We start from the raw sequence: 15,729 nt of genomic DNA, 5'->3' as shown, positions 1-15,729 counted from the left end.
ATAAGGCTTGATTTCAAATTTGAATAAAGTAAAATATTAATAAGAATAAATATAGAAAATAAATAAATAAACTATTAATTCATTATAACACTTAATTTCAATTTTAATATGAATTGTATATCATCGAATTTGTTCTTTATATTAGAAAATAATTTTTTTCAATTTAAAAATGTATTATCTAAAAATAATTTTTTAAAAATTTCATTTTAAAATATATTATTTAAAAAAAACACAAATTTAAAGTGTCTTTAATTTTTTTTATAAAATATTCTTATATTGAATTAATATTTATATTTCAAGTTATTCCTCTAAATGTAATATTAAAAATATTCCTTAATTATAATTCAATTCAAAATTTTATATTTAATATTTTAAAAATGTCAATAAAATCTTATAATTCCAAATGTTACAAAAATTATAATTCCATTCAATTTTAATATTGAAATAATAGTTATAATTGATATTATTCTTACAATTTACAAAGTAATACTCAAAATATTCCTTCATTATAAATTTATAATTCAATTTATTTTTATATTTAATATTTTTAAAGAATGCGCCGTGAGTGTTACAAAAATCCTAATTTCAATTGGAATCAATTTTCAAAACTTGATGATTCCAAAGATTGCCATTTCTCCAGGTTGTGAAATCTAGTGAGAGAGATCGTGTTAGGTTCAATTCATTTCCTTGTTTGTAACGGCGGAAGAGAATCCGCCGGAAGAATAACCAGAGAAAATGGCGGGATCTCAGAAATGGGGTTACATTAGGATTATGACCGGCACTATTCTCGGAGGCGTTCTCGGCTTCTACGTCATGCACCGAGTCGAACTCAGCTACAAGGTTCCAACTTTTTCTTTCTTTTTTTCCTTTTTCCATGCTTTCTCGACAGCCAAACACCGCTTTAATTGAGGAGTTTTTATTTCTTTCTCTTTTGGGGGTTTTTCCGAGTACAGGAGATGATGAATGAAAGATTGAGGAAGTATGAGAGCGAGCTGAAGAATAGGGAGAAGAAGTTGGACGAGTTTGAAGATTCTTCATAGCTTAGGGATCGCCATCGGACCATTCTTAGTTTTTATTGTTTTTTGCTATTTTACTCCTTTCAATGAGGAGGAACTGAGGGAGAATTTGAAGAAACGAAAACTGAAATTTTGGGTCTTACATTTTTGGCTGAGAGAAGAATTCACCTTTAAAGTAAGCTAAAAAATCATTGTTATGTTGGCTTAAAATTTTATGATTTTGGAAATTCAATTTAATTTTCTTTCCTGCATTTTCTCAGCGACCAGAGAGTGTCATTTTGGTTTGTTGTTCTAGTAAAATTAGGTCAGGGGATGGTTTGTTCAGCAAGACACTGCAAATTAAAGCAGTCTTTCCAAACTGGAACAACCAATAAGGTAGGAGCGTCTCTTCAATGGGTTACATCTCGGTTAAGTGTTTTATTAGCTTCAAATTTTTCGTCAATGGTGTAGCAATTTCAAATATTGAAGTTAAGTCCTTTTTCTTCTAACGCACATTGCACCATATATTGTGATCACTTTGCCAGTTAATATTCTTGTTTCTTTACCTCTTGATCTATTTTATAAAATGGTTGATAAATTAAGCAGTGGGATAATTGTATTGTTGATGGAAAATAATTTGCCCAGCCGTGGTTTGTGTCCTATTCTAATATTTTTGTATGTTATGCAATTAGTTTAGGGGGAAAATTGGTTCATCCATCCATTGTTTATCAAATATTTCTGTAAATTTGAGCATCTCAAAATTTCTCCATTGTTTATGTGAAAATCTTTACATCCATTTCTCCCGGTCTATGCACTTTTCTAAGATTAAATTCCTCCTCCATTTCCCAGTCAAAAGGTACTCCATTACTCAACCTATGATCTATCCCCTTTCAGATCTGCATTTGGGTATAATTTCAAGGCCCTGGCAGGGGCTGGTTGTATTCTTATCTTTAAAAATGTAATCTTGGGTAGGAATAGCACTTGTTCGAAAACCATGGGATAAAAGTGTGGCTAGTTTACTATAGAACTAGCAAGTAATCAGTTCAATGGAATTAAATCAAAAGGAAGGATTTATGTGATATCTTACATCGGCTAGAGAAAAAAAGTTTTTAATGCTATATATGTATGGACTCTTCTTAACCTTGTAGATGCATTTTAAAGTCATGGAGGCCTTTTTAGATTTAGAGTAAATAATATCTACATGGTTGGGAACAGGTCCCTACAAATAGTCTCAAAGTTGATCCCTAATCCCAGTGTGGGGGATTGTTTGACTTTTTGTGGGGTACCTGTCTATCTGGACTTACAATCCCATGGGCACAATGAGGACATTGCACCTACATGGGCTGTGATTGTGATATCTCATATCAGATATAGGAAAAACTTTCTGGTGCTTTATATGTATGAGTTCCTCTTAACCTTGTAAATGCATTTTAAAGTCGTGAATACCCCTTTGGATTTAGAACGGACAATGTTTGCACAGTTGAGAGCGGATTGTTACAATCTAGTTAGCATGAATCGTTGAATACAAAGTCACCATGTCCTTTTAGTTTTTTATAAGGAAAACAATATTTATGTACAAAGGAGTGATATAGATTTAGAGACCTCATATTAGCCCTCATCAAAGCATAGTGAATTCCATATATGTCTATGGGCACTCAAACCTTCAAAGAGACAAGTGTACAACAAGCTAACAAGTCCCCAACACCCCTAGCTACTAGCAAAACCATAACAAATGCACAAAATCCTTAGAAATAGTTTCACCCCCTCCAAAGCTAAGACCCAAGAGCTAATAGACTTTAAACTTCACATTTTCAAAACCATATAGATTATTACCTTGTTTAAAAGAAAATTTCAAGAGAAGCTGCCTTCCAAGCTTCCATAGTATGGAACAAGACCTCCTTATCCTCCACCGGTCAAAGTATGCTCAAGACCACAGTTGATAACCAAGCACAATCAAATAGTAGAAAAGATCAAACAACAGAATTCAGATGCCACCATGCAATAAATCACGATCCTACTGCACATAGTTGTTAAAGGTGTGCCTCAGGCATGCCTAGGCCTAAGGCACAACAACTTCTTAGTAGTAGCACCTTGCCTAACAAGGTGAGCACCTTGCCAGAGAGGCGCACCTTATCTATTCTTTTTTTTTTTTTTTCAAAACACTTTTTTTTTTTAAATTTAAATTTTAAATAATTCCCTTCTTTAAATAATTCCTTCTTTTTTTTTTGGGGTGTGTGTACAGGTGGGGGGCTGTGGGGTGGTGGTTTGTTGGGGAGGGGGATGGATGCTTCTTTAAATGCTTTCATGTTCAAAATTACAATATTTTATAAATTTAGTCCCATTTAACTCAGGCATGCAGCTTTGGTTGTGCCTCACACAGCCCCAAGAGACCTTTGCACCTTGATGCACATTGTGCCTTTAAGAACTATGCTGCCTCTGCTAACATGTTCCAGCCCCTCATACTTCATACCATCATGTGCCAACATGGCAAGGTTTGGGATGGTGTGCTGTGAGGCATGCATGTGACCTCACCAAATTTGCCCACCTTTCCCCACATTAACTTGCATATTTACTGAATTTATGACTTTTGAGTCATTCAGACAATGTTTAAAATGCATTACTGGCCATTGGAATCTACCGATTATCCCATCAACAGAGGTGTTTGATTTACTTTAAAATTTAAACATCTATGTTACTTGTGCAGAAACAGAAGAGAAAAACAGAAAGGTTGTTTTTACCCTGTTGCTATTTTCCCTTAAAGTGGCATTCACTGACCCAATTCTCCATTGTCTTTTTCTTTCTTTTCCTTCTTTTTGGTATCGTATTTTGCAAGAATCTTCTACAGTAATCTACAAGTGATACAAACTTCAATGCTCTTGCTTAGTAATATGAAGACCATCTAGGTTCTAGATCATGTTAAAGAGTGTCACATGCATATAGAGGTTGCAACTCGGCAAGTTGGGTCAAGTAGAGCCAAACTGAGTAATCACTGGAATTGTGAGATTAGAATTATCACTAGGTTGAGGTTTGCCAGCATCTTTAATAGCTAGAGTTCCACTACATTAAACAACTTTACCACCTGCCAATGTTTCTTTTTGTTGCTTTTTGTAATATAGATATTGATATATAATTATATAGTGAACATAAATAGGTCAAATTCAAGTCATTCAGGTTGCCCAACATCCTCAATGGTCACAATATTGAGGTCAGATTGAGGTTGTTTAGCCCAAGCCTAATCTGAATTGGGCAAAAGGCTTGCCCAAGGTTCAGTTTGTGTAGGTTTCAATCTGACTAAGTTGCAACTGTTCTTGCATGTTGCACCCAACCCCCCTAGAACAATCTCATTTTAGGGAAACGTGCAGTTGCATCTTTCAGGGAACCTTTTGTTTGATGGAGATACTAGATAGTGTAGGAAAAATGTAGCTTACCAAATTTTCCATTAGGAATCTATTACAAAAGACTTTGAGATGATTAGTGTCTCCTCTTGCTAAAGATGAGAAATCCATTTTGTTTGTCATCAGAAAAGATTAGAAAGCCATTGCGCTGTTAATATTCGCCTTATGCCCTTATGCTCCTTTGGGAGCCTTCTGTTTGACAAACTGGGTTCTCTATGCCTCTTTTGAATGAACAAAACCTGTCAAAGCAAAGATTTCAGAGCTTTTGTTGAAATTTTTTGTAGTATGGTTCTAGTATTGTCATCAAATACTAGAATCACCCTACAAAACTAGGCTCAATACATGTCCCATGGTTCTTGGAGATACTTTCACTCTCATCTTATTCATGAAAATTTTCATCTTTGGACAAGGCTTTTTCTAGTTTCTCAGATATTGAGCTAATAAGGAATGATGCCTTGACTCAAAAGATTGCAGGTATTTCAGAAAAATTTAGAGTACACTTTTGTTCTCTTAGCTTGCTTTTGCTGTATCTCACATTGTAATTGGAAGCATCCTTGCCCTCATCTCCTGTATGTATCTTTTTTAGCTTGAAAAATAAATCAGTTCTTATCTCACTTGGTTGGGTGAAAAATTGCTGTTCTTACCATATTCAGCAGTTCAAGAACAGTTGTTAAGGAATGGACATGAGGATTTTGGTTCCTTATCCTCTTAACTGAACGGGTCGTGAGGAGATGGGGCAAAGAATTGCTTTCTTCCTCTTGAATTATCATCAATGTTCTCATGGGGTTAGTTGTGGACTGTGTGATTTTTGTTGCTGAAAAGTGCCCTCTGAAACCAGTTTCTATATAGACCAAGTTTATATGCTTTGGACATTTTTTTCCCTGATCTTCTATCTCTAGGAATACGAGGTTGGTTCAACCTTTAGATTTCAATTGTGTCAATGGGTTCATTCAACTCTGTTAGTCTACACGTACGCCTCTCTGACTGCTATTTTTATATCAGCATCAACATGACCGACTCCCCATTGTGGTCAGCAGAATAGTTCTAGTCTTCTGAATAACTGTTGTGATGCTTTTATAGTTGCAACTGTATTAACCACTAATGGATCTATTTATTGCTTGCTTTCTGAACATCCAGCATACCAGTAGTGATTCCCATTGATCACTTTGAATTGAATCCTCATTTCTCATTTTCTTTTAGCTGACAACAAGCCTCATCTATAATGTAGTTTAATGCATGCAAATGTGAATACAGGGTGTGCAGGAATACATACATTACTTTTGGAGGAGGTATTGAATCCAAGGCCATATTGTAGCCAATGTCCCTGAGAAGACAAGCCCCAAAAGTAGTTGCTGCACTTGGCTTCATGGAGATGGTGGGATTGCTGAAATTTTCAGGAAAGTTTTGAAAACTGTTCCATTCTTTCTTTGGCTTGACTCTTTTCTTCCTAATGTTGGGTGGATATTTCTCAATTTATGAGTGGTAATGATAACAGTGTTACAGCAGATACAAAGAAGGAATTTGTTATGAATAAAGTACATCTGTTATACAGAAATGCAAACAGGTAATGGCATTTTCCGCAGGCGCTGCACAATTGATCAATGAAACCCTAATATGGGATCCCATAGATTGTCATAGTCTGGATTGCAAAGAGAAGGTGGATGAACTCCTCCTGAGCACCCTTAATTCCATTAAGTTCTATAAGAAGGCGAATCAAAATCCGTTGCCATGGTCCGAACATAGTAGGGAGGATGAATTCCTCATCTAACGAAATTAAAATTCTAAGGAATGGAAGGAACCAAAATTCGTCCCCCATGGTTCTTGTCGGAGCACGGTAGGTAGGACGAATTCCCTGGCATCAGTAAGGGGTCAAATCTATCATTGTTAGGCGGGTGAAACAAAATCACTGTTACTTTGCTTTCGTCCCACTCAGGACCGAAAGGTATCTTGATTTGATATCGCTTGTCTACCTTTAGATAGAATGGACAAGTATTTCATCATGGATGCCCAATTTTGTAAGGGTGAGTGCGGAATTAAGTTGTCGTCATGCCATAAGTACCATGCCTAGACCTCTACTAAAGGTTTTGACTCTAGGGGGGACTGGGTTTTTTTGTTGGATATGCGTAGGCTATGAAGTAAGGAGAAGTTGTTGAATCTTCCTTCTTCTTCTTTTTTTTTGTTCTTATTTTTTATTTTTATTTTTTTGGCTAGATAAAGTGTTAACTTGATCATGGGAGGGAGGCTAAAAAATTTGGTATCTCCTTTGTTTCCAAGAAAAAATTAGTCCATGCTTAATTTAATAACAAATTAAATGGTAATTTCCTTTCCTCATAGTAAATTAATGAGTGGTTATACCTTCACCCACCTTTATACCTACCTACTCTCTCCTTTATACAACTACACCCACCTGGAGGGCCAAATTGTAATTTTAACCATTCCATTTCCTTCTTAATATAAATGGTAGGGATTTGACTTTTTAAGTGAGTGGATTTATAATTTCTTTAATTTAAATAAATAAAGGAAAAGATATTTAAAATATTATCAGACAAAAATTTATCACATCACAACCATACTTTTTAGTTCTTACAACACTTAATATGTAGGAAAAAGAACCGTTATTGATCCGATGGGTGGTAGTTGATTAAATAAATTATGATTATTTTTATTTGTAATTTTATTATTATCAATGAAAAAAAAAAAAGGTGAGTCTCTGCGACTTGTTTGCCACTTAGAATGGGGCATGGAGCTTCACGTCCAAGGTGGGACCCAAGTAGGTGGGACCCAAGTCTCAAACTGGCATGAGTACTTCGAACGTCAAAACTCATAATATTCAAAACTAAATTCCCTTGGTGGGTCTCATTCATTCCACAAAAAGTTCAGCCATGGCTGTGTCTTCCACAAAGCCAAATTCCCAGGCCAACATCCAAGACACTCAACCACTCCCCAAGAAGCAGCGGACCAAATCACCTGGAGTTCGAATCATTGGAGGCCGTATCTATGATTCTCAAAATGGCAAGACTTGTCACCAGGTTGTGTGTTTTTTTGGTTTAATATACCATTTGCTTGGTTGCTGGGAAAATATGGAAAAATGGAAGAAAATAAAGTTTTGAAGGAAATGTCTTGTTGTGGGGTTGGATAGTTTTATTGGGTTCCAGATTCTGGGTGGTGGAAGATCTTGCTCCTTCTTTTTTCCTACACTTTCTGTGCAACCAAAAAGAGGGATTTTTCTAGTGTTGCTTTTTTGTGAATTTTTTAACTGGAATGTTGCAGTGTCGCCAAAAGACCATGGATTTTATGGCACCATGCAAGAACCAGGGGGAGAAGAAGCAATGTAGCTTTCGTTTTTGTCATAAATGCCTCTTGAACAGGTCTGGTTTTTCTCTTTCTCTCTGTGTCTTTATATTTAAGTGTAGATTCTGAGTTTGTTTCTTTTGTTGAGTTTGATTAGATATGGAGAGAAAGCGGAGGAGGCGGTAATGTTGGATGAATGGAAATGTCCCAAGTGCAGAGGTATTTGCAATTGCAGCTTCTGCATGTAAGTGCCTGGTTTTCTTACATTATAGAGTTCCCATTTCTCATTTCGATTTTGTGATTTTTGTTTTTCTTGCTTCTGGGTTTTGTTGAATCTTTCTTGATGGACCTGGAAATTGAATGTTTAGGAAGAAGCGAGGCCATCGGCCAACTGGGATTCTTGTGCACACTGCAAAGGCAACTGGGTTTTCTTCAGTCTCTGAAATGCTGCAGTTTAAGGGCTCTGAAAATTCAGGTTCTGAGAGGTCTGTGCCAGATGAAGGCACCTCATTGACAGCTTCAAGTGAGGTCTGATAAAATTTCCTCACCCCCTCTTGGATTTATGAAATAAGCATTGAAGTTGCTTCAGAGGTTCCATACAAAACAAAGCAAAGGAAAAAAACTGGGAAAATGGTGAATTTTTTAGTTGTCTAATTGGGCCTAATTAATGTATTGGACCACAAGTGATTGTTTTAGTTTCTTAAGTCCCAAGTGATGAAAATTTGGGGTGTTAAAACTTGAACTTCATTTGTTTTCCCCCTATTTTAATGTTAAGCAGTTGGAGTTTTTTTTTCTTCATGGTTGTAATCTGTTAAAGAACTTTTGACAGGAGCTTGTGGTGGCCTTATCAGGATGCAGAGAGAAAAATGGTTCTGATGGAAGAGATGATTCGAGAGTGCAGTCAAGGCCTTTGCAAATGAATGGCAGTGCAAAAGAAACTAGAAATAGCAAGTTGAGATCAATAAGAAAAAAGGCTGACAATAGTATGTGTGAGCATAATGGGGATGATGGTGCATCTACAGGGAAAAGTTGTCCTAACAAACCTCGGATTTCCAAGGAAGTATCTAAGAAAGAAGGAAAGATCCACAAAAGGGTCCAATTTAATAAATTGAATGCTGATATGGGTTTTCCCAACAAAACTTCTGCAGAGTCTATTGAAATAGAAGATAACGAGGCTACAGCACCTAGTTATGCAAATATTGATGGCCGTAAAACCAAGCATAAGCCAGTGAAAAAATCATACAGGTGTAAAAGGAATACACTGGAAGTCCAAGGCAAAGATTCTCATGTTGAAATCCTGCTGCCTCAGGGCACTCAACTGAGCAGTGTGGCTTCCATTGACATGTTGGCTGAGGATGTTGGGCATGCCTTGCAATTCTTGGAATTTTGTGAAGCTTTTGGACAGGTAAAGGTGACATTGATTTATTTTGGTACTCTTCTAGTAATAGAGCCAAGAACTGAACCTGGGAATCCTGTTTTAATTGAATGTTGTGAGTTCTGAGCTCTTCATGCTTATATTATAGATCTATAATGTTTTATTCTTGGTTGGCCTTTTCAAGTTAATTCCTAGCCATGTACTTGCAGTTTTACTACTGATGTTGGGAAAATAATTGTAATGTTAATCATTCTTGATCGTAAAGCTTCAATCTTGATTTCAAATGCATTCCCATGTTTCCTTTCATTATAATGTCATGTGCATCATTTTCGTGAGATGTCTTTTCTGTTACTATTTTTAGGTTCTTGATCTAAAGAAAGGACAGCCTGAGTTGTTACTCAGAGAATTGGTATGTGGACAAAATAAACTTCAAAGGCTGGCCCCTTCAGTTGTCCGGTTCCATGTCCAACTGCTCTCTATGATACAGAAGAACTCAGAGAACAAGTATGTACCTTTGATACGTACAAAAATGAAAAGCATGCATGTTTGCTTTTTAGTTATTACTTCTGTAATTTCTGCATACTTAAATTGGTTGACACGATTTTTATGCAGTTATCCTTCCTTATATCCCACAAGACGGGGAAATTCATGGTTGAAAGCTCTAAGTAGATGCATCTCGGAATCCCGGTTTCCACCAAGGGAACTTCAGTTGGATTGTGTTGACATGGATGGAGATGGATACAATAAGTTAAACTCCTCCAAAAAGCTCAGACTCTTGAATTTTCTATGTGATGAAGCTCTTGGCACAGTGTATGTGATACTATGCTGCTGTAGAATCTATTCATATTCATCTGTCTTTCTATATTTTATTTCTAAAATAGTTTATAAAGAATTTCGTAATTTTTGCCTCTAGAGAATTAAGGAATTGGATTGATGTACAAAGCTCAAATTTTATTGAAAGAGAGAAGAAAGAAAAAGGAAAGGTAATGTCATTGATTGGCTGACCACCTTTGGGAGCATATGCCTATATTATCTGTAACGGTTTTCTTCTAAACATAGTGCTCTGCATTGGAGAAAAGCATGAAGAAGCGGCTGCAGGATGAGATGACCAAAGCTCTTCTCATGAAAAATGGTGCTCCTCTTTCCATTTCTGAATATGATGATCTTGTTTCAAAAATAAAAACGGAAGTAGCCCAGACTTTTGCAGAAACTGTAGAAGCAACAGATCCCAAGAGTACGTTCTAGATCCCTGATATAGTGCAATATTTGAAAATTATTTGAAGCACAGTGAGTACAGGTTATTTATGGAAATGGAAGAGACTAGTTTTGATTTCCTCACATGTCCTTGAGGAATAAGTTGGTTTCCTCTTGTTAAATTCCTTGACAAATTTATTTCCTCACTTATAACTGAATTTTATCATTAAGCTCCTTTTATTTTATGTGTAGTTTTAGGTGTAAGCCTTAGTTATTATCAAGGATGTTTTGCTTATCAAATGTCTAAATTTGAGTTCTACACTGCAAAGAAGTAAATTTTTGAGAAACTGATTTTCCAACAAATTGGGCTCATGCAGAAACATGGTTGTATTATTACCGAACCCAATACTTCCTTTATAGGCTCTTGCTCCAAGGTTGAGAGTTGAGACATTCATAATTATGCACTGAAGGCTATTGATCTCAACTCCTAACTTTTACCAAATGCTTATTCCTACTTATTTTCTTGCCACTAATTTAAGATTGTTCTGCTGTCAATGTATGACTGGGAACTTGGGCAGTCTATTGGGATCATAAAAAGATTTGAGTGCAAAGTTCACATAGCAAGACTCTATTTTAGGCCAGGTGTTGATGCTATTCAAACATTCTTTCTTGATTGGTATTTGGCTAATTTTGTGGACATTCAACAGCATTCGGGTTTTGCCTCTATACTGCCTTATACTATATGCTTACGCATATTTTGACTGAATGCATTTCAACTTAACTTTTTTGCTTTGCAAATGATGTCCAAAGAGAAACAACGCTCTGATGCTGTTAGATCAGAGCCGATATTTGTGGATGGGAACGGTCGCAAGTTCTGGAGATCGAGTTGCTGCTCTAGTGATGTGGATATTCTGCTTCAAGGTTTTTTCTTCTTTTTTTTTTTCCTTTTTCTTTTTCAAATTTTGTAAGACCAATCCTCTAGTGGTTCCAACTTGAGAGACTTCGCTTGCCGTTCTTTTGTTAATCTTGTATGCAGATGTTGGAAACAGTGATCCAGCTACATACGAGGAAAAATGGTTTACCTATCATGTTGAACAGAAGGCAACAGTTGAGAGCTATATTTCATCTTTAAGGTCTGGAAAATGCTTCAATTCACACAAATCTGCTTTCCATCTGAACCATATTTCATCCTTTTTAAGGCCTGCAAAAATGTTTTGGTTTATGTTACAAACATGCTTTCTATTTTTCCTTTCATGGAATTTGTTGGAATAGATTCAACTTTACGATATCATCTGGTTCTATGTTGTGGGTAATGACCAGATTTTGATATTGGGTTGCAGGAAGCTAAGAAAATGAGAAGGAAAATTGTCCCCCATGCCCCTTTTTTTTTTTTTTTTGTTCTGGGCAACAGAACCCATGACTTCTTGGAGGACTGTCGTCTTCTTCTGCTACCAAGGTCTAAAAGATGATACCACAACTTTTGAGTGATGATACAACTATCTCCCTGTTGGCTCAACAATACTGCTATAAAAGTCGATTTCTAAGTAGTACCGAAAGACCAGAGGTTACCATCTAGAGGATTCATAGTTAACCAACTATAGAAATTTATGCATGGCTTAGAGGCCTTTTTGAGGGCATCTGTAGTTTATTAGTAGCGCTTTTATTAGAAATGTTGTTTAAGAAAATTGCTTAATGTGTTTCTTGGAACATGTTTCAATATATGCATGGATAACAATAAAGTTGTTACAAAGAAATCATGTTTTGCGTGATTATGCTTAAAACCATTTATGCATGATGTTTTGCATTTTAAAAAGCTTAGCTTCGTCTGATTTTTGCACAAATTTCTACTTATGACATACAACCTTGAGATAATTGGTTGTATAGTATTAATATTGTGATGTAGATTTTCCAAGGAAATTCTGTACTTAAATCAGAATTTAGTTATCATGTAGGAAGCTCTTAAATATGATTAGATATGGGAGGAAACTAAAGTTGGAGAATGATTTCAGAAATTTTCTTGAAATTTATTTATTTCATTTTAAAGTAAACTGTTGGTGAGAATAAAAAACAATAATCGGTAATTTGAAAATAAACACCCTATTTAAAATTTTATGATTATAACATACTTATTTGGCCGGATGAAGAAGAGTATAAGAGGCATGGTGTTTTCGAGGATTAATAAGAATAATGATAAAGAAGAGTACGAATGACAAGGCTTATTTCGACCGGATGGAGGAGAAAACAAGAAAGACGGTATTTTAAAAAATGGTATTTTAAACGACATGATATTTTAAATCATTGATAAGTGTCTAGTTCGGTTCAAATCAATTTAATTTAAATTTTTGAATTTTGAATTATTCAAAACATTAATCATGTTCACTAAATTTAAAATCTATTTTAAGAAAATTTAAAACTTATAATAGATTGCATAAGATAAACACTAAATTCACAACTCATATGTATTAGTTTTTGTCTTTTAAAGATAGTATATATTTGTTGAGTTTCAAAATTATTTTTAAAAATTATATAACTCATTAATAAATTTAACAAATGGATTCTATTTTAATTACTTTTTGTATTGGTATTGGAGGTGTAGAAAATGAAATGAAAGAATATATATATATCAAGTTATATTTTATTTATTTTTTTCTCATTTTTCTTTACATAAAAATTTTTATTTATTTTTTAAAAACGGTTATTTATTTCACTTTATTTTTAAGAATTATTATTAGAGAACATCAATTAAACAATATTATATAGAACATTGTTTTCAAATCATATGTTCAAATAAGATTTCATCATTTAGGAAAAAAAAACTTTTGAAATATATTTTTAAAATGAAAATAAAATAAAACATTTTAAATCATGCACATGAGTATTATTGGTAATTTATTTATTTATTTTCATTTTCATTTTCAGTGTTAGTAACAACATTTTTAGGTATATCCAAACACAATAATTAAAATTATCAAACTCATTCTTATTTAATGAAAAATAGGTATGAACAAAATATTCATTTTCATTCTTCATCCTCCATTCTCCTTGATCAAAATATGGCAAATATTATTATGAATTCCTAAAAATTAATGGATTAAAATGAATAAAATGACCTCAAATTTATAAATCTAACCTCTCTTATTTTTTAAATTGACCAATTAGATTTATGAATTAAAGCCACGGGGTTTGTTTGCTGGACATGCATGATATAGATATAGTTATACAGCAGTACACAAAGACAGACAGTAACTTTTTGGCTCAACAACTACGGTTCTAAAAAAGTCAATTTAACCCATCATAGAAAATTTATGCAGTGCCTTTTTGAGAGTATCTATAACACTTTTTATAAGTAGTGATTTTCAAATGATTCTACAAAATTTTAAAAATGCTTTTAAAAAAAATTTGTCAAACTTAATTATGGTAAGAAAGTGCTTACATACGCATTAAAAATCGTTTTTAACTATTTTCAAAATTATTATCAAACGAAATTTTAATAAATTTTAATCATCAAAATCATTTCATTTATTTTTTGGTTACTCAATAATTAATTATAATACATATAACTTTCAATGCATTTTGAGATTTTTTTAGCATTTTATTAAAAACAACTATATCAAAATTAATTGAAATCTCAACTCCACCCCTTCCTTTTTAGATTTCTTCATTCTAATTGGATAACAATATATTTGTTCTAAAAAAAAATCACGTTTTGCACGATTGTGGTTGAAACCACCACCATTTATGCATGATGTTTTACATTTTAAATAGCTTAGCTTGGTGTGTGGTTTGTGCACAAATTTCTATTTATGTTATATAACTTGAAGGTAATAGGTTATATAATATTAATATTGTGATGTGTGTATGATTTTTCCAAGAAAGTCTTTTCTTAAAACAAAATTTAATTCTTATGGAGGAAGCACGTTAAATATGATTAGATATTGGAGGAAATCAAAGTTCCCAATGATTTTAGAAAATTTCTCACAAGGTAAAATTTGTGCTTTATTTTTCGACGAAAAAGAAGTGGAATTTATTTATTTTATTTTAGAGCAAAATGTTAGAAAGATAAAAAATAAACAATAAAATAAACAAATAATAATAATTGATTAATAAAAAATAAATGCATTAAATGATGGTTTATTCTATCACAAATTTAAAATTTTGATGAGATAACATCAACAAATTTAAAATTTTATGAGAGTAACATAATGTTTGTATTTCACGAAAAATAGGATTGTAAAGAAAATACTATTTTTGGAAGAATTGATAGAAAAAAATAATTTTCAATCGGTATATACATTTATTTCAAGTAAGTGAAAGAAACAATGTTATTTTCAATTATTGATAAGTAAATATCTTTACGCAAACAAACTTGTTGCTTTAATTCATAAATGTATGATGTATTCCATCAAAATGTATCATGCATGTCCAGCAAACAAATGTATGATGTATGGTAATTGTAATTTTAATTGTTTGTTATTCTCAATTATTGATAAGTAAATATTTATACAACACTATACATTATAATTCTAACATTTGTAATTTATGCAAACAAACCCGTGACTTTAATTCGTAAAATGTATGATGTATTCCAAATAAATTATGATGTATGATAATTGTAATTTTAATTGTTTTTTTATTTTTTTAAGCACTTAATTTAGAAAAAAATTAAATAATTTAAATTTGAATCAATGCATCTAATCACAATTAATTTAAAATGTTATCAAATATTTTTTTTTATTATTCTATCAAGGAGGAATCTTAAAGACCTTTTACTTAGTTTCGCAAGGAGGAGTCGTGACTCTTTGTAAAATGAATGAATTATTATAAATAAAATTGTCATTTAAAAGACCTAAGTATAATTTACGTTTCATAATTTTTATTTTTTCTTCATTGAAAAATGAAAATAATAGCAATAAAATCATAAATTTTGGCCTAAAAAAAAATTTATTACAAATTTTTTAAATTCAACTACTTATTTGTATAATACTGTCAAAATAAAATAAAAAACACAATCCACAATCATTTAAACTTGCATTATAACCACGTCTACAAAATGTCAGTACCATGTAGTTGCCTCAAAGTCATTCTAATGTTTTTTGGTCAAATGATAAATATATGATCAAGAAAAGAGTACCTATAATCACATGAAAACCACGAAAATCAGTTGCTAAGGAAAAGGTAGAACTATAAATATTATACGAAATGGTGGAGAGTGCTCATTAATATTCCATTCCTTAAAAGCCGATGAATACTAGAATCAATATTTTTAATTAGTTTTTAAAATTTAAAAAATAAGGATTTTATGCTTCTTCCTATATTAATATCAACAATAAAATGCACATTTCAATAACAAATCCATTGATCCAAAGATCTATACCATATAAAAATTAGTAAGTAACCAATGACACTTAACTTATAAATTTATAATATTTTCTTAGTAATCAAATAAAATTAGAAATACTAATTATTAACCAATTATCTA

The 15,729-nt window shown here is 33.0% G+C and overlaps 1 protein-coding gene across 5 annotated transcripts; it reads left to right on the top strand.

Moving 5' to 3' along the window:
- Positions 1-1,042: 1,042 nt before the first annotated feature.
- Positions 1,043-12,004, top strand: LOC117904943. Of its 5 annotated transcripts, none has more exons than XM_034817773.1 (14): positions 1,043-1,191; positions 1,277-1,391; positions 5,645-7,419; positions 7,661-7,758; positions 7,839-7,925; positions 8,050-8,209; positions 8,511-9,086; positions 9,418-9,560; positions 9,669-9,866; positions 9,970-10,039; positions 10,116-10,290; positions 11,061-11,171; positions 11,287-11,383; positions 11,591-12,004. In XM_034817773.1, exons 3-14 carry the CDS (start codon positions 7,273-7,275, stop codon positions 11,604-11,606), a joined length of 1,878 nt encoding a protein of 625 aa, XP_034673664.1. In that variant the 5' UTR covers positions 1,043-1,191; positions 1,277-1,391; positions 5,645-7,272; the 3' UTR covers positions 11,607-12,004. The 5 variants fall into 5 exon arrangements, with proteins under 5 accessions (XP_034673664.1, XP_034673663.1, XP_034673662.1 ...); XM_034817772.1 differs by lacking the exon at positions 11,591-12,004 and having other exon boundaries at positions 8,511-8,628; positions 8,704-9,086; positions 11,287-11,584; XM_034817771.1 differs by lacking the exon at positions 11,591-12,004 and having other exon boundaries at positions 1,312-1,391; positions 11,287-11,584.
- Positions 12,005-15,729: the final 3,725 nt, after the last annotated feature.

Source organism: Vitis riparia, chromosome 17 (assembly GCF_004353265.1).
Source record: "Vitis riparia cultivar Riparia Gloire de Montpellier isolate 1030 chromosome 17, EGFV_Vit.rip_1.0, whole genome shotgun sequence".
Taxonomy (NCBI): Eukaryota; Viridiplantae; Streptophyta; class Magnoliopsida; order Vitales; family Vitaceae; genus Vitis; species Vitis riparia.
The sequence above is the reverse complement of the archived record's forward strand: the minus strand, read 5'-3'. Positions and strand labels throughout refer to the sequence as shown.